Source organism: Sinocyclocheilus grahami, unplaced genomic scaffold (genome assembly GCF_001515645.1).
Source record: "Sinocyclocheilus grahami isolate Dianchi unplaced genomic scaffold, SAMN03320097.WGS_v1.1 scaffold257.1, whole genome shotgun sequence".
Lineage (NCBI taxonomy): Eukaryota > Metazoa > Chordata > Actinopteri > Cypriniformes > Cyprinidae > Sinocyclocheilus > Sinocyclocheilus grahami.
This window is the reverse complement of record NW_015505436.1, coordinates 691986-712551: the sequence shown is the minus strand read 5'-3', so window position 1 is coordinate 712551 and position 20566 is coordinate 691986. Positions and strand designations below refer to the sequence as shown.

At 36.6% G+C, this 20566-nt stretch overlaps 1 protein-coding gene across 1 annotated transcript in view; it reads right to left on the bottom strand.

Annotated features, from left to right (window-relative positions):
• ptprz1a (protein tyrosine phosphatase receptor type Z1a) overlaps positions 1-1124 on the bottom strand; it is a 55282-nt gene extending 54158 nt beyond the window's left edge. The window contains exons 1-2 of the mRNA XM_016290320.1: positions 1065-1124; positions 381-658 (exon numbers count right to left, since the gene is read on the bottom strand). Of these exons, the coding sequence (XP_016145806.1) occupies positions 381-444 (64 nt within the window). The 5' untranslated portion in view covers positions 445-658; positions 1065-1124. The remainder of the gene's footprint in view (positions 1-380; positions 659-1064) is intronic.
• Between the last annotated feature and the right edge of the window lie 19442 nt (positions 1125-20566).

Here is a 20566-nt window from a genome sequence, read left to right as displayed (position 1 = left end):
TTAGAGGCTCTATATAACTACAAAGCATATGCTCAGACAGACTCCGTTTAAACAATGCTTCTTTCTTGTTCAGTATTGACTGGCAATACAATACAGCAGCAGACATACATAGCAGACAAAAATAAATATTTGAATTGCCACGATATGACTCATTATGAAAGAACGACTTGAAATTTTGGGCATAGATCACGTTCAGCTAGAAATACATCACGTTTAAAGTCTGAACCCCACGTTTAATAGAAATACGCTTGTGTGCAAACTATAACATCTTGCACTTTAAGCATCTGTGGAGCATTACATTCACTACACTCATTTATAAGACCAATAATGAAGGATTTATCAAAAACAGATAAAGTAAAGTAGATTCCTGCTTTACCTACCTGTATTACTGAAGAGTGCGATCTGCGCAAGAAAAAGTGCGCATCTCGTCGCAAGCGCTTCCATTATTCTCTGAATGCAAGAAATATTGCTGTTAAGAGTAAACAAGGAGAAGACAATCGAGACGACAGAGGACCACCTCTCCCGAAGAGCCGGAGGGTATCACATTGGTTGGGTAACGGGAGGAGATACCCCCTTCAGCGGTCAGATGCACTGCACTCTCCGCTGCATGGATGAGCACGCGTCCGGATGAAGCGCATCTCTTCGCGCACCGTGAGTTCTGGAAGTGCGCGCGCCGCCCACAGACCACCACAGACAAAAAAAAGTTTGGTAACACTTTCTATGGAGACTGTATATATAACGCATAATAAATGTACAATGTATAAATAGAAAGTCTTTTTGGAAATAATTCTAACCACAGACTATAATGCATTATAACCATGTGGATGTTAAAAATGGTAGCACTTAATTATGCATTTAATAATCAGTATTAATCTTATGAGAAACTCTTACTGCATTATGATACGCACTGTAATGCATTATATTATTTGCATAGATAATTGTAACCATAGTTTCATAACATAACATTAGATACCATAAAATTGGCTGCTTCAACTGAATATCAACAGGCTATATATTATTTTTATACAACGCAATAAATAAGCTATTAAAGTTGAGTAACTTACATTTCAGGCCAAATTTGTCCAGTTAGTTCATATATTTCTTCTCTATCGATTAAATCTCTTCTAAATGAAGGTTCACTGGTCTGGAAGCTTTAAGTCTGGAGCGGAGCGGAGAGACAGAGGTTTTCCCTCCCCGCTCAAAGCATTCCGCTTCAGCTCCACTCCGGGTTTTCATTCCCATTCCTGGAGCGAGAGAAAAACGCTCCGACTTTCAAAAAACTGCGCTCCCCGCTCCGCTTTCACTCTGCAATCCTCACATCTGATTTTGAACGCAGTGGGAACAGACAAGTGGGGTAAGGTGACAGATATCTGAAATGAAATATGAGACCATTTTTAATTCAATGGCCATATATAATTGAAATTTCCAATTTCCTAGTATCTGTGAATTTAAATTTAAAGTGTTGCCTCTTTGTCGCCATCTCTGTTTGAAAACCTGGAATTGCAGCTGTGTGCGGAATTATCTAGCTTGCGTGGGTTGTGAGTCGGCAGGGCTCCAGCGCTGATGAATCTAATGTTTTGAGGTGTGTGTGGCAGTCAGTCACCGCACCGGTGTTAATATTTACTGTACTTCGCAATCACAGATTCTAGCCTAGGTCTTGGAATATGACCCAAATAAGAATTTTCACTGTATATTGCCATCTGAACAAGTAAGTAACAAGTCTGCCACGTTTGTTCTGACCAACTGAGGAAAAAAGCATTACCACAAATCTCGCTACCAATGGTGAATAAATCTAAAGATCGGTTAGCTCATATCACATCAAACCGTTCAAATGATTATTATTGTTATACTTTATTCTCAAATGATTCATGTTAACAACATCAGCATTGGTGACTATGAGTATAGTGTGTATTAGCAAGTAGATTTCAATTTCTGCACAGTCTAATCTAATTGTCATACTCTTCTAATTTCATGTTAAGAATACATGATAATATTTCATATTAAAATACAAATCTTTGTAATCCCAGGCTATCTGTAATCAGAAGCACATTTATAACTGGAATATAATTTAATTTCATTCACAGGTGTTTCATAAACGCATAATCTTTTCTGGATTACAATCTGCCATCAAAATGATACATTTAATTACTCCAGCTGCTGTGAGAAAAGGCTATAAACGATCCTCCACCTGCAGGATCCTCACATGCGATAGCCTAGTAGCCGGGACAACTTCTTTATGTTTACAGAAGTGACGTAATGACGCAGTGCCATGCTACCCGTAGCACTCAAATTAGAAAACATTATTATAAGCTAACCGTTGTGAATCGGGCTAAAGTAAGGCAATAGTTTTGAACACTGGCTGGTTATGTACTTGCTCAAATATTGATTTCAGATCATTTTTAACCAAAAAAAGTTACGGACTGCAGCTTTAAAAATGGGGATATTACGATTTTTTATATTTTTATAACGGCATGTAGTATAGGCTAATGATAAATTAGGCTAGGCTATCATACAAATCACACTGCTTTAAATTATATTTTTATTCACTAAAATGAACTATAAAAACTGTTTAACAAGGATAATACCAATATATTTTGCAGAAGGTTTTATGTGAGGGGTAGGGTTAGGGTAAGGGGATAGAAAATACATTACAGTACAAAAACCATTACGCCTATGGCCATTGCCTGATTTTATGTCCCCATAAACCATGGAAACCCAATGTGTGTGTGTTGCTGTCTTGTGTAGTTTGCTTCATTTTTATGTTTAAATGATGAATTAGGAAATAACATGTCTTGATGCATAAATATGATTAAATAATAACTGCATAAAGCAACAACCACAAAGACCAAGGTGTTCGCCAATATCAGTGACCTCTTAACTTGAGGGAATGAATATTGGTTAACTAAAAGAGTAACTAAAGCATCACCAGTGACCCTGAAAACAAGATGTTATATGCATATTTGCACCCTTTTATGCACATGCACGCCCTGGGATGGACACATTCTTCTCTTGGTTTGAAAACAATCCTCAAAGAAATACTCTTGCATAGCATTTAAGATGCATTCCAATGCAAGGACATTATGAGAAATGTGATTATCAGATTTCAAAAGGTCTGGTAAATATTTATTTTTGATGAAGAGAGGTGTAACTGCTTGAATGAGATATATTATCTACTCCTTAGGGATCAGAATGTTCCTCGATTCGTTTGTATGAACAGGGTTAGTTCAGAACATTTGATTCAAAATCAAGGAGTGAGTCATGTTGACTATTAGCAGAAACTAGGCTATAGGGTGAGGAAAAAGTACAGAATGTTTGTAATGAGACTGATTCATATTTTCTGTTGTACATTAAATGTTTATTACATTTACCAAAGATGATGGCTCAGTTTTACAGAAGCCAGTTTCCATCATGGAAAACACAATTCTAATTGTGAGATATAAACAGAATTGTGAGATATAAACAAGATAAAAACTTGCAATTCTGAGAAAAAAATTAGAATTGTGAGATTAACTCAGAATTATGGGAAAAAACTCAGACTTGTAAGATGTAAATTCGCAAGATGAATTGTGAGAGGTAAACTTGGAATTGCAAGAAAAAAGTACGAATTCTGCATTTATATTTTGCTATCCTGGTTGTGAATTTAGCTTTTTTTGGCTATTAAATATGCTATTTCCAGCATGTTCAACAAAGTTACCATGGCTTGCAACAGCAGGCCAAACACTCTTCAGAAGTAGGTTATCTCTGAAGGCTGTTGAGCAAACTTGCCTCAATTTAATAAGAAGCACAACGAGCTCAGGCTGTTTAAACAGACACTGATCAAACAAACCAAGATCAGCATCACACAAAAAAAACAGTGGAGAAAGATCAGATAATGTAACTTTCAGATGCATCTTCGATGACAGCATAGTATATGGAACAGGAAGTGCTTTTATTTTCAATATTGTGCGTCTTTTGGTGACTTACATTCAATTAAAGGGGCATATGTGGTTTACAGTTCAACTTTATACAAAAAATTGGGTCCCAAAATTAGTGATATACTACCCATGTTTCGAATGCAGAGACCATGTGAATGCATTAACATAATTTACCAAGGATTATCTTTAATTTATGCAGAGTCTGTTCTTCAGTTGTAAAACTGCATGTTTCACGGGGGCCCGCCAAAACTGCATTTACATCTATGGAGCAGCCATTGTTTTGTATATATGGGTGTATATTTATTTCTGTATATTTTATAAAACTTATAATCCCGTCCAGTAAAAAATACAAAATATATATATATATAAATTAATGAATAAGAAACAAACAAACAAACAAAAAACATCCAGCTGTCCTTAAATTACCTTTTAATTAACAGTGTTTCTAAGTTCTGTACTCTTAAAATATTTTTTTTTGTTTGATGCACTTAAGATAATAGAAAAGACAAATGTAAAAATACAAATAATAATAATAATATATATAATTTTAACTAAGACACTGTTAATAAATTCAGTTTTCTTCATAAATAATACATATAAAGGCATGGGGTAGAGAATTGAAAATGTACATTACACAGCACAAATAAAGATTGTTGGTATTCTGTTTGCATGAATTCAGAATGAAAATATTTTCTGCAGTATGAGGTCTCCGGTAAATTGCTGTTGGGCAAATATGAATAAGTCTAAACATGTCTTAATGTTCACAAGAAAACAGGAATCCACATTCCCAAGAGTTTAGTGCTCCATACTAGTGACAAGACTGCAAACATCGCTGAGAGCTATCAGATCATTCAAACCGGTGAATTATTGCCTTTGCTGAACTTTTTTAGATGTAACATGCAAGTATAACAAAATACTGGTACTATTAATAAATGTAACAGTTGTGACAGAATATGCAAAAGATGGGACATAGATTTTTTCACTGCTGTGCTATGCAGCGTAGCGCATAAAGCATCTTATTCGAGAAAATAAAAATATTTTTGAAAGGGTACTAGGAAATGTCCTGTATCAGAAAAAATAAAGAGTTAAAATAAAAATAAAAACATAAAATAAAATATTTAAAAATACATTTTACATTTCTTACAATCAGAGCACACCTCGCGTTTTCAGACCGATGAGCTTTGTAAAAATCGAAGCGTTTCAGAAAGGCGGGGCATAGAGGAGAAACAATAATGTACAGTATGTGGAAAATAATGTGTTTTTTTAACCTTAAACCGCATAAACACATTTCATTACACCAAATACACAAAATAATGTTCTTTTTAGCAGCATCATATGACCCCTTTAATATATCATAATTGACTTCATATATCACATTTATGAATTCATATCTCATATTTGTGACTTCATATTTCGCAATTATGATTTCATCTCACATTTGCAACTTTATATCTCACATTTGCAACTTCATACCTCACAAGTGACTTCATATCTCACTTTTGCCACTTTATATCTCACAATTATGGCTTCATATCTCACATTTGTGACTATTTCACAACTGTTTATATCTCACAATTGCGACTTCATATTTAACATTTGCGACTTTATCTCACAATTGTGACTTCATATCTCACACTTGTGACTTTATAGCTCACAATTGCGACTTCGTATTCAACATTTGCAACTTCAAATCTCACAAGTGACTTCATATCTCACATTTGCAACTTCATATCTCAGAATTGCGACTTCATATTCAACATTTGCGACTTATATCTCACAATTGTGACTTCATATCCTACATTAGCTACTTTATGCTTCACAATTGTGACTTCATATCTCACATTTGCGACTTTATAGCTCACAATTACGACTTCATATTCAACATTTGCAACTTCAAATCTCACAATTGTGACTTTATATCTGACATTTGCGACTTCATATCCTACATTAGCTACTTTATACTTCACAATTGTGACTTCATATATTTGTTGCAATGTTTGTTGTAAATCAACATCAATGAAGACCACAGTAACATATTTTATTGGATTACTTTGTTTATCTTTGATATATCTGATCATGTGCCATATTGCAGCCCTACACAGTAGAGCTGCATCGCAATAGGTTTGATTAGATGTTTGAGATCTTTGTATGGGATCTATAGGAATTATATACAGAATAATCACTAAGAAAAAGCTACATTTATAATCTACAGGACATTCATCTCACACCAACCCCCCTGTGTGCCCACATCTACAACAATACAGCTGGGAAAATCAACCAATGATACACTAAACTGCAAGAACCACAAATGATGTGTTGACCTGCCTCTTTTACTCTCACAGCACCTACTAGAGTCAGTCCGCATGTCAATGGGGTAACTTGCGTAATGGGATGTTTGATATGAAGGGCAACAGTGTTTTGTCACTGAGCCAAAGTTTGAATGCTGGGAAAGTTGCTGATTAGGAAGCTCTGTATAGGGGGTTATACCGAGCTCTTCAAAGGCCACAATGTCTGATATGTTTTGGATGCAGTTGTTAAAAACCACCATTGCCGTCTCCAACAATAATTTGGAAATTGCTTAGGTGCTAATCCAGTACCCATGCTTTCAGAGTTTTTGATGCAGCATCAGCATTGGAAATCCTGGAGAGCCATTGTCAGTTTGCAGACCCATGGTTACTATTCACACTTTATGAAGATTAACTGTCATTGTGTGGACCAGAATGCAACAAGGCCGGCGTGTACAAGTGTGAGTTCCATTTCCCAAACTCATTTTCTCCAGGTCCAGAGTTGTGTCCACTGCAGGGTGGAGTTCTCTACATACCAACAGCAGAACAAAACGCTCCTTCACAGACTCGAACAGAGGCTTTAAATCAAAGTGCTTCCAAATGACATCAGGTTCCTGGAGCCCTGTGAGAGAAAAGAGGAGAGGGAGCAGTGAGTGCCTTTCATCTGAGCTTCAGTGGTGCAGCCAAACCCAGACTCACGTCTCAGCCTCCCGATGGGGGACAGACGACACTTACACACTCACACACAAACTTCACATCTCAGCAGTATGGGCAGGAAAGAAAGGCGAAGCGAGTCGCAGACACTTTGACTCCATGCCTACCTCGCTTTTATCTGTCTCTCTCTATCACTGCTGTCTTTATGTCGCTCACTCGCTCTGTGTTTTTCTTTCTCGCTCTTTATTTTCACAGCTTTCACTGATGTTTATAACACATTACAATAGAAATAGATGTAATAATACAAACACATAATATATATGGTTTGTTAAACCACTTAATCATTTAAACCAGACATTTTCTGATACATTTGTGAGTATTTTAATACATTCAAACAGCAGATTTTGTGTGTGTGGGGGGGGGGGGCTTATTTTGCTTATTTTGTAAAGTCATTCACATTAAATTTGTATTGGAATATAGCTATCAACACTCCTTTGCAGACAAGTTAAATGATACATTTTGAATTCTTCTTTTGGTCATTAAAACAAAAGTGGATATTTTTCAATTCAAAATCAACAAGTTAAGTAATATTAATATACCTGTTTTACAGATTTTTTTTTTTCAAAATGCTGTGTAATATACAAATATAAATAATATACATGTATTTCTAGGATATAATATTTACGTAATATAAAAGAGACATATATATAAATAATGTAAATAGTATCAAAATTATAATATACAAATAGAATATATAAATAACATTTTAATAAATATATCACAATTTTAAACCAATAACTAATAATTGTTTTGGTATGTTTATCAATCAATCAATCCAATCAATCAAATTTTATTTATGTAGCAAATCAATTCAGTTTAAAGTTATTTTCCAAGCAAGAAACAAAGTATTCACACTAAAATTGTCATAATAATCGAAAACCGACAACAAGAAGTATGATATTTAGAAAGTTTATATTAACATTCTATTCATTTAAATAAAATAAGCCAGTTTTTTTAACCTTTTTCATACTGCATCTAAAATAAAAGTCAAATAATCAGAAACTACAATTAGAGTAAAATCAACTTTTTTTATTAACAGCCACCTTCTTTTCAAATCATTAGTCAATAAATCCTCAGTATGTACCTTTAATATTACTGAGCTGAGTGTGTTAAAAACCGCCATCATCGTCATTCATCTCAAGTTTATTTCATTCAGATGTAAGCAAAAGTGGTGTTGTCCAAATGAGGGACTGGTTTCCTCTGTAATCAGTCTATTCAATTGCACCAATTTGATGGATTCAGGCCTGAGAGGCGGGATTTATCATCAATCACTGTGCAATGACTTCCTCTCATATGTCACTCTGGTTGTTGTATGGTTAGTCATGTTGTCTTTAGATTCTATGGACAACAAAAACATTACATTGAAGAAAAAACATTTAGGAAGAACCCTTATTTACAATAAAACAGTGCATAAATCTGTATGTTCAGTCCCACTGAGTGGCTAAGTTTTGTTACAGAGGCACAGAACGGCAGCTGACTGAACAGGAAAAAGCACTAGCCATCCATAAAAAGCCTACAAAGGCATTTGAATGAGAAAACAAGCCTGTTGTGCAGCAATGAGAAAGTTTACATCTACGGATCTTACAGATGTGACACGCCGTGAGCATTCAAGTCCTTCAATTAAATGCACTTAGCAGCTCAAATAAGATGTTGACTCTGTTCTTATATCACAACAGAGCCACCAGGCAGGCGAGGCGGTGAGAGGTACAACCCTGACAAACAGCAAACAAAGTATTCAAAGCACTAATTGTTTTCCTCTCATATGTAAGCGGTCTTCAATTAAAGGAAAATGTGGTGAGTGGAGTAGACCTTAAAAAAGAAAAGGAACTCAAGCGGTGCTTGAGGGTTTCCTAGCAACAGGAGAACGGTGAGGTAAAGGCCAGTTGTTGCGTTCCTTTTGATTCGGCACTGGAGGAAAGAAACCGACGAATCAGGAGAGTTTCACATTTGGAACATTTCAACAATTCCAGCTGAAGTGCTTTGGAATATTCGATCCATGTCCAAAAACTGGGAAAACTCCGCAAAAGGCTGGAGAGCTCGCAGCAAGGGACCTCAAAAGTACAACTCGCACACAAATGTATGCATATCCAATACAATGAAAACAGCATTTGTAATTATGCCCCAGCCTCCCCATCCCTAATTTCTTAATCTTCAAAGCTGCCCAGTGGTATTGTTTTGCCTGGGTATGGCTGTTTCCGACGCTATTCACCCCATTCAGCTCCCTGAGGCCGAGCAGAAGCATCTGCAGACAACGGCTCCGAGCTCCCTCTTTCTCAGGGTGTCCAGCTGCACAATGGATTTCTTCAGCTAGAGCACAAAAGAGGCTTGCGCGTGAAAAAAAAGGTTCAAATTCAATGGCATTCCTCTTCACAATCAGCCTGGCATATGCACTAACTAACTCACAATCACTCGCTCAGAGATTGGTGAAGTTTTATTGTAAGTGAGACCCCTAGTCAGAAACAAAAGCCATGAAAGTGAAATATGTTGTGGATGAGGGATGTTGCTAAACTAAACACAACTGCATTTTATGTAGCACCATTAAAAAATCTCTCCATAGACACACTAGATAGACAAAAGTATTGGGACACCTGACCATTACACCAACAAAGACTTTAAAGGAACACTCCACTATTTTTTATTTTTTTTAAAGGCTAATTTTCCAACTCCCCTAGAGTTAAACAGTTGAGTTTTACCATTTTTGAATCAATTCAGCCGATCTCCGGGTCTGGTGGTAGCACTTTTAGCTGTAGCTTAGCTGAAAATAGGCTTATTGGAAGTTACCTAACTGGGGAATATTTTCAGGCGCTGCGTAATATCATTGCGCCTGCTGCACCCATGGTACGGCAGCAAAGTTCCTTGATTATTACGCCGGAATGAGAGTATAGTTCCTAGCCATATCGGCCTAGAAAATCACAACTTTTCATTTTCAGTCGGTCTTAGTACACAATGTAACTACAGAAGAGTCAAACTTTAAATAGGAAAAATATAGAAACTCTTAGGTCATTTTTGAGCGAGATGCTAACGGTCTAATCAGATTCAATGATCTATGCTAAGCTACAGCTAAAAGTGCTACCACCAGCCCCGGAGATCGGCTGAATTGATTCAAAAATGGTAAAACTCAACTGTTTAACTCTAGGGGAGTTGGAAAATGAGCCTATTTTCAAAAATAGTGGTGTGTTCCTTTAATGACATTGCATTCTAAACACTCCCCCTCTTTGCAGCTATAACAGCTTCCACTCTTCTGGGAAGGCTTTCCACAAGATTTTGGTGCGTTTTTGTGGGAATTTCTGCCTATTCATCCATTTTTGAAGAGCATTTTGGATGAGAAAGGCTGGCTCGCAATCACCATTTCAGTTCATCCCAAAGGTATTTGATGGGGTTAATGTAAAGGTCCGTGCAGGTCAATCACGTTCTTCCACACCAGACTCATCCAAACATGTGTTTATGGACCTTGCTTTGTGCACTGGGGCATAGTCATGCTGTAATAGGAAAGGGTCTTCTCCAAACTGTTCCCACAAAGTTGGAAGCATAGCATTGGCCAAAATGTCTTGGAATGCTGAAGCATTAAGATTTACCTTCACTGGAAGTAAGGGGCCAAGCCCAACCCCTGAATCTCACATTCTCACTCCCAAATTACTTGTCACATATTGACACTTGGTCAGGACCCCTTGCTTTTTGACGCTCAAAGTACCCCTTTAACGTAATTTTTCGACACACAGGGGTTTCCTTTTAGCGTCACTTTTCGACGTGCAGGGTCCTCCATTGTTTTCAGTTGTTTGTCTTAATTTAATGGTCTGCATGCATTTGTAAAAAATATAAATAATTTTATATAAATTTATACTTTCATTGGAGCACCTAACCCCACCCCTACCCTAAACTTACCCACTTTTGAACAATATAAAACACGTAGCAGGCAAATAAAAATACAGTCACAGGTATTTATTGCAAAAACTGATTCTGGCTCCAAATGACGTCATTTACTCAAGATGGCAGCGGCCATACTGAGATGCTTTGGCTTCACTTTTCTATAGTGGAAGGAATAGGAGACGCGTCGTCCATCTTTTTTGGCCAAGCGTCAATATGTGACAAGTTGGGAATGAGAAAGTGTTGGAAAAACAGCCCCATGCCATTATCCCTCTTCCCCCCCCAACCTTCCAGTTGGCACAATGCAGTCAGGCAGGTAACGTTCTCCTTGTATCCGCCAAACCCAGACTCGCCCAATAGAATTGTGAATCGTCATTTCACAGGACGAGTTTCCACTGCTCCAGAGTCCAGTAGCAGCAGGATTTAATGGTCTGCATGCATTTGTAAAAAATATAAATAATTTTATATAAATTTATACTTTCATTGGAGCACCTAACCCCACCCCTACCCTAAACTTACCCACTTTTGAACAATATAAAACACGTAGCAGGCAAATAAAAGTACAGTCACAGGTATTTATTGCAAAAACTGATTCTGGCTCCAAATGACGTCATTTACTCAAGATGGCAGCGGCCATACTGAGATGCTTTGGCTTCACTTTTCTATAGTGGAAGGAATAGGAGACGCGTCGTCCATCTTTTTTGGCCAAGCGTCAATATGTGACAGGTTGGGAATGAGAAAGTGTTGGAAAAACAGCCCCATGCCATTATCCCTCTTCCCCCCCAACCTTCCAGTTGGCACAATGCAGTCAGGCAGGTAACGTTCTCCTTGTATCCGTCAAACCCAGACTCGACCAATAGAATTGTGAATCGTCATTTCACAGGACGAGTTTCCACTGCTCCAGAGTCCAGTAGCAGCAGAAACAAAGAGTGAAAAATTTAAGGGGGTCTGAATACTTTCCGTACCCACTGTATATATACTGGTGTGAAACTTGTGCAGTTCATCTTAAATATGATCACAACATGGATGAAAGGCATAAACAAACCAAAAACAGGACGTGATGTCACAAGATGCAACCCTACAAGGGACAAAATTCTGAAGCAAACCGGTTCTTCTTGTCATAGGAGCTCTGTTGCTCATTACAGTTTAGTACAGGTATCAGAATCACTGTCTCAGGTTGTGACCATATTGTTATGCCTTTGGTTTTGTATCTTTAGCTTCAACCAGGACTAAATGTATCATTTTCGTTTTTAGTCCAGACCAAAGGAACCAAGAAAAATGAACTAAAAACCAAGAAAAATTAAGTGTAAACAAAACCTAAAGATAACAGGCATTTGTTTGGAAATTAGACTACACTTTAGGTTCAACCAGGACTAAATGTATCGTTTTCGTTTATAGTCCAGACCAAAGGAACCAAGAAAAATCAAGTGTAAACACAACCTAAAAATAACAGGCATTTGTTTCATAATCGGACTACAATTGTAGCACTGTCAGGGGCATGTTTACATTATGGGGGGCCCCAAGCAAATCTCCGGGAAGGGGCGTTTGCAATTGCGTACTTTGTGTGGTGGGTAAATACGCTACTGAGCGCTGTTGGTTGTAGCACGCACATGAATAAGTAATGCAGAAAGCTCTGTCAAAGAGTATTTAGTACTTTATTACATTCACATTGACAGAAGATCTCTTTAAATTCGGTGGATTCTGATTGGCTGTCAATGATTTTATCATTAAACAACTGGGAAAAAAAGTTCTGAAAGTGATTTCAACAATATCGGTCATCTGTGATGTTATCGATAAAGGTGTGGAATTCTCAACAATTTAAAAATAGGTGAAGTAGCCTACGTTGATTCAACGTACGGATCTTGTTCAATGTTGTTTCAATGTTGAGACCACAACTCACATTATTTCAACCACATTTCAACGCTGAAGGTCGGTCATGTGCCGGCTGGGAATTTTCATATATAAGAATGATTATTAAAACTTTATAGTTATTGTTATAGCTTGTCCTTGGTGTGAGCAGCCAAAAAATGATACTTACAGTTACTTTTGTGATTAGGAAGTTATTATAATATACCCATAAATCATTACCCCGTACTCATGACGAGTGCTGCACGTGTTAAATAGACAAGAATTGGCTTCCCTCACTCTTCTCCTCTTGCACCCAAGGCCTTCAGCAAGAGGGTGCATTAGCTCCCCTATCACATCCTCTGTCTGGGCCCAGGGAGCTCTATTGTCACCCCATACAACAGCCCCTTTAGCACCCTGGCTGCTTAACACCCTAAGGCTCCTCAGTCTCAATGACCGGGCTTCCAGTAGGCAAAAAAGGGCCTGGGCGTACGTCACCCAGCGAACCGCCTAATCTTCTTGCCTTGTGCATTTGCACCAGCCATTCTGTGGCACGAATCAAAAGCCACCTCGCTAATTAGAGCCCTCCATCCTTTTACTGTTATTCCACCATAGAGAAGTGATCTCTGTCTCCGTATGTATAGAAGTAAAGGCAATAAAATGCATGCGGTCTCAAGGATGCTTTGGAAAGCTGTTCTTTGGTTTAAGTCGCGGAGCCTATTTACAAGCAGAAAAGCACTTGAGAGCTTGTGTGGAAACGAATGCAGGGAATTTACGCATGTCATTTAAAGCTGTGTTGTGAGACTTCTGGCATTGAGAACTTGCATTTGAAGTGATTCAAAATGTTTGGCCTGTAATCTAAGTCAGACTGAAACAAGCAACTTCTTAGCATTTGACACTGGAGTGTTTTTTTCTGCGAGTGTCAATATGCCATGAGAATCACCATTTCTCCATGTCAACATATTGCATATTTAATTGTCAGAATAATCGTTGTGAATCCTAGACTGAAATAGTATTTTGACCCAGAGAGGCCAAACGTCCAATTAAACAACTTAGCATTTTTGTCTTGTTTTCCAGTACAAATATCTAAATATTCTTAAATCAAGATAAATTTACTTGAGAAGCAAAATGACACAGAATATTTAGTTTTGTTTTATATAAATATATCAGAATTAAGTGACTTCATACTTAAACCAAGAAAAATATCTGCCAATATAGGGTAGGAAAAATAATCTTGTTTTACCTTTGAATGAATTAAAAAGAAATATTAACTCTTAATTTTAACACGTTTTTAATCATTTATTCCTGTGATCCAAGCTGACTTTTCAGGTTCATTACTGCAGTCTTCAGTGTCACATGATCCTTCAGAAATCATTCTAATATGCTGATTTGCTGCTTAGGAAACATTTCTTATTATTATCAAAGTTAAAAACAGTTTTTGCTTCTTTATAGGCATCTTAAAATGCATTTAATCAAGCTACTTTAATAAGAAACTATAATAAAATATTAGTAATGTTCTTCCTCCCACACATATTCAGCCAAACATTAAAGCTTGTATCAGTAAGAATGAAATTTAAATATCAGTCTCAAACATTTTTTTAATCCTGCACAAGCTTTACAGTATTCTTGCCAATTTAAATAGTGCCCTCTAGAGGAATAATTCCTGTATTACAAAATACAGCTCAGAGATGACGTTATTTCAATTAATAAATAAATAAATACAAATATGTTTATTTAAAAAATAACCACATAATATACTAGACATTTACGACCATATAATTGGATTGCTTAAGTTTAAATAAACAGGAACGCACACCAATTTTTATCATACAAATAATAAAAATGTCTATAAACAAAAAGAAGTCCAAAAGTTGTTTCATTTTGTTGAAGGTTAATGTATTTTGTCAATCACAAAACTCCGGTTTGGATCCATGGCAACCAAACTGTGGCCTCATTCACCGATTCACCACACAGGGTCTGTATTCTCTCTGCTTACCGCTTTCCTTTCTCTTTTCAGCACAGCTCTGCTAGGTCTGAGCTCCATTCACGCCCAGTCAGCGCCACCAGTGTGCTCTTTTCTCCATTCGTATAATTGGTGAGCTCAGGCAGAAAAATTCAAGCCCAGCACACCGTAGCCATCCAGAACAGAGAGTATGTGATGCTGTATGGCCACAGGCCAAAGACCAAAACATTCAAAGACACTTTCCGCAGAAATTCACCTGCATTACTGACCAGATATCAAAAACAGAAATTATGACAATCATCAACCAATTTGATATCAAACTGAATAAAATAAATAATTTATAACTAAATAAAAAATTTATATTTTAAATAGATTAAATGTAATAATAAATAACATTTAAATAAATATATTTTTATTTTATGTTTTGATTAAACTGAACAGATTTAACATCAAACTAGAAAATAATAGGCCAATTAAATATCATTATTATTATTTTCTCCTTTGATAAAATCTAACCAATTCAACATAAAACTGGAGAAAATAGATAGACAGACAGACAGATAGATTATTCATTATACATTTATTTATATATGCATTATTTTCTCTGATTCAAAGTAAATAAATCAATAACAAACAGGAGAAAATACAATAAATTAATAAGTAAATAAATATTATTAATATTATAATTATTTTTCAAATTAACCAATTTTTTATTTGTTTCTTTTTTTAATAAAATAACCAATTTGATATCAACCTGCAGGAAAATAAGTAAACAGATAAATATTATTTATTATGTATTATTATTTTCTGTCTTGAATAAAATTAACATCAAATAATTATATATTTATTAATTTTCTTTTTATTCAAACCATCCAATATTCAACATCAAGCTGTAGAAAAAGTAAATAAACCAATAAATATTTTTATTATGTATTATATTTATTGTTTTCTCTTTAAACTAAAGTTGAACATTAAAACTAGAGAATTTTTTTCTTTTTAATTAAGTTAACCAGTTCAATATCAACATGCCAAAAATGATACATCTAATATATATTAAGAACAACATCAACAACAATACAACAACAATCAACAACAATAATATTAATTATATTAAGAAGATACTATGTCTGCTTTTGAAGAAATTGATAGCAAAATTTTGGAAGAAATAGTACAACACCTTAAATCGTCAACCTGCTATCTTGACACACTTCCCACATATTTTTTCAAAAGGGTGCTTAACTGTTTGGAAGCAGATCTCTTAGAAGTGGTGAACGCCTCACTTCTTTCTGGGACTTTTCCAAACTCCCTGAAAACTGCAGTTGTTAAACCCCTTCTGAAAAAGAGCAATCTTGATAACACCATATTGAGCAACTTTTATCATACAAATAATTATAAACCTAACAGGCCACTCAGATCATTAGGATCGAGTCAGTTAGAAATACCAAGGGTTCACACAAAACAAGGGGAGTCTGCTTTTAGTTATTATGCTGCCCGCAGTTGGAATCAGCTTCCAGAAGAGATCAGATGTGCTAAAACATTAGTCACATTTAAATGCAGACTCAAAACTCATCTGTTTAGCTGTGCATTTATTGAATGAGCACTGTGCGATGTCTGAACTGATTGCACTATATTTTATGTATAATCGTTTTCTTAAATTCATTTTAAACCTCTTAAATGCATTTTTTTTAAATCATTTTCAAATTCCTTGTTTTATTGTTGTGATTATTTTTTTTCTTTTCTTTTATGTAAAGCACTTTGAATTACCATTGTGTATGAAATGTGCTATACAAATAAACTTGCCTTGCCTAATTATAATAATAATAATAATAATACATCCCCTATCTTACCTCAAAAGACAAACATCAAGATGGGCCTGACTGGGATTTCGCATTTCATGTGCTGACTAATTTGGCACTGCCTCTTGGCCACCATTCAGTGGGGTGTTATATACTAGCGGCACCTTGTGTCCTTAAAAATTTAATTATTTTTAATTTGCTAGCACCACGTTGATACATGCTTGTGAAATGGATTTGAGAGACATATCATTATGTCCCTCAACTTCACACCATTTAAATAAATAAACAAACATTAAAAAATACAGGGCCGACTCCACAAGGGTCCAGGGGCATCTGGTCCTAATATTAAAGGGATAGTTCACCCAAAAATTTTAATTCTGTCTTTAATTACTCAGTCTCATGTTGTTCCAAACCTGTAAGACCTTCGTTCATCTTCGGAACACAAATTAAGATATTTTTGATGAAATCTGAGAGCTTTCTAACCCTCCATAGACAGCAAGGGTACCACCATGGTTAAGGCACAGAAAGGTAGTAAGGGCATCGTTAAAATGGTCTATTTGACATCAGTGGTTCAACCGTAATTTTATGAAGCTACGAGAAAACTTTTTGTGAGCAAAGAAAACAAAAATAATGACTTTATTCAACAATTCTTCTCCTCTGCGCCACCCTGGTGCCATTTTGGAAAGTATCATGACGCATGCGCTGTACCTTGTTTACATTCAGAGGAAAGCATGTGTGGAGGAGAAGAATTGTTAATAACGTCATTTTTGTTTTCTTTGCACACAAAAAGTTTTCTCGTAGCTTCATAAAATTACAGTGGAACCACTGATGTCAAATAGACAACTTTAACGATGTCCTTACTACGTTTCTGGGCCTTGACCGTCTATGGAGGGTTAGAGAGCTCTCAGATTTCAACCAAAAATATTTTAATTTGTGTTCCGAAGATGCACGAAGGTCTTACGAGTTTGGAACGATATGTGGGTGAGTAATTAATGACAGAATTTTCATTTTTGGGTGAACTATCCCTTTAAAACCTGGAACCTGGCCTCATAAAAAAATCCTTAAATCCTTATAAAACTGCAAGACAAAAGAATATATTTCATGATCATTTCAATGTTTTCAAAACCTAATCCAGTTCAACTTGCTTTTCTCCACAAGTATGGCATATCCTTCGCTGGTTCTCCGAAAATATTCATTATAAAAGTATGTCTCACATCTCTGAAACCACTTTCATCATCAGTAGCTCTGCGCGCTGCCGCCACGTCATCCATCTTAATGAGATTCGGAGACCGATGAAGTTCAATACATTAGTGAGGAGAAGCATTGCGTAAACATTATTCAGAAACCTCAGTCAGGACACTAAACGTGAACCTAGGCGTGCTGGCAAAGGCTCTGTTGTTAGGCAAGATTTCACATGTTTGTGAGGAACTGCCAGTCCAGCTCTCTAGTAATGGAGATTGAGCTCCAGCATTGTCTGAACATCACTTCCACAGGAAGATCTCCAGAAGCAGCATGCCGCCCATAGATGCTGTTGATACACACGATGGCCACCTCTCTCATGGGATCTGCATGTCTTCATATCCCGGTGGGATGGTCAGCGAGCCGCGCAAGGCACGTAAGAAGCTGCAGGTGATTGTTTGGGTACTCTTCGTGGAGCTTTTTGAGAGGTTCACCTTCTTTGGGATTGTTTGCAATATGATCCTTTTCTGCACCATCAAGCTGGGATACAGCAGTTACCAAGCAGTCATGGTGAACACATGCTTTGTAGGAGCCAGCGTACTTACACCGGTTCTTGTAGGATGGTTTGCTGAGACGTGTTTGGGAAGGACAACAGTTCTCTGTTTTTGTGTGCTACTTCATTTTTTCGGTTAGTGGTCACCACTGTAATGAATCCTTGGTAGACTTGGTATATCTACGTATAAATAACATTTATACTTAGCGTCTAACTTACCTCACACTCAGAGCCACTTGTTTTGTTCAGGATTTAGCCTAATGAAACAGACTGTCACTCATTTGGAGAGCTGAGTATTATGTATCTGTACGACGTTTTCATTTGAAGAGATCTTCTGTTTGGATAACTATGTGGTAGGTATATATATGACAGTGGAATTCTGACCAGAACCAGAAAATCTGAGCATATCACACCAGTCCTCAGGTCCTTACACTGGCTTCCAGCTATATTTAGGATTGATTTTAAAGTACTTTTACTCGTTTATAAATCACTCAATGGCCTAGGACCTAAATACATAGCAGATATGCTCACTGAATATAAACCTAACAGACCACTCAGATCATTAGGATCGAGTCAGTTAGAAATACCAAGGGTTCACACAAAACAAGGGGAGTCTGCTTTTAGTTATTATGCTGCCCGCAGTTGGAATCAGCTTCCAGAAGAGATCAGATGTGCTAAAACATTAGTCACATTTAAATGCAGACTCAAAACTCATCTGTTTAGCTGTGCATTTATTGAATGAGCACTGTGCGATGTCTGAACTGATTGCACTATATTTTATGTATAATCGTTTTCTTAAATTCATTTTAAACCTCTTAAATGCATTTTTTTTAAATCATTTTCAAATTCCTTGTTTTATTGTTGTGATTATTTTTTTTCTTTTCTTTTATGTAAAGCACTTTGAATTACCATTGTGTATGAAATGTGCTATACAAATAAACTTGCCTTGCCTAATTATAATAATAATAATAATAATACATCCCCTATCTTACCTCAAAAGACAAACATCAAGATGGGCCTGACTGGGATTTCGGTGCTGACTTGCTGACTAATTTGGCACTGCCTCTTGGCCACCATTCAGTGGGGTGTTATATACTAGCGGCACCTTGTGTATTTAATTATTTAATTATTTTTAATTTGCTAGCACCACGTTGATACATGCTTGTGAAATGGATTTGAGAGACATATCATTATGTCCCTCAACTTCACACCATTTAAATAAATAAACAAACATTAAAAAATACAGGGCCGACTCCACAAGGGTCCAGGGGCATCTGGTCCTAATATTAAAGGGATAGTTCACCCAAAAATTTTAATTCTGTCTTTAATTACTCAGTCTCATGTTGTTCCAAACCTGTAAGACCTTCGTTCATCTTCGGAACACAAATTAAGATATTTTTGATGAAATCTGAGAGCTTTCTAACCCTCCATAGACAGCAAGGGTACCACCATGGTTAAGGCACAGAAAGGTAGTAAGGGCATCGTTAAAATGGTCTATTTGACATCAGTGGTTCAACCGTAATTTTATGAAGCTACGAGAAAACTTTTTGTGAGCAAAGAAAACAAAAATAATGACTTTATTCAACAATTCTTCTCCTCTGCGCCACCCTGGAGCCATTTTGGAAAGTATCATGACGCATGCGCTGTACCTTGTTTACATTCAGAGGAAAGCATGTGTGGAGGAGAAGAATTGTTAATAACGTCATTTTTGTTTTCTTTGCACACAAAAAGTTTTCTCGTAGCTTCATAAAATTACAGTGGAACCACTGATGTCAAATAGACAACTTTAACGATGTCCTTACTACGTTTCTGGGCCTTGACCGTCTATGGAGGGTTAGAGAGCTCTCAGATTTCAACCAAAAATATTTTAATTTGTGTTCCGAAGATGCACGAAGGTCTTACGAGTTTGGAACGATATGTGGGTGAGTAATTAATGACAGAATTTTCATTTTTGGGTGAACTATCCCTTTAAAACCTGGAACCTGGCCTCATAAAAAAATCCTTAAATCCTTATAAAACTGCAAGACAAAAGAATATATTTCATGATCATTTCAATGTTTTCAAAACCTAATCCAGTTCAACTTGCTTTTCTCCACAAGTATGGCATATCCTTCGCTGGTTCTCCGAAAATATTCATTATAAAAGTATGTCTCACATCTCTGAAACCACTTTCATCATCAGTAGCTCTGCGCGCTGCCGCCACGTCATCCATCTTAATGAGATTCGGAGACCGATGAAGTTCAATACATTAGTGAGGAGAAGCATTGCGTAAACATTATTCAGAAACCTCAGTCAGGACACTAAACGTGAACCTAGGCGTGCTGGCAAAGGCTCTGTTGTTAGGCAAGATTTCACATGTTTGTGAGGAACTGCCAGTCCAGCTCTCTAGTAATGGAGATTGAGCTCCAGCATTGTCTGAACATCACTTCCACAGGAAGATCTCCAGAAGCAGC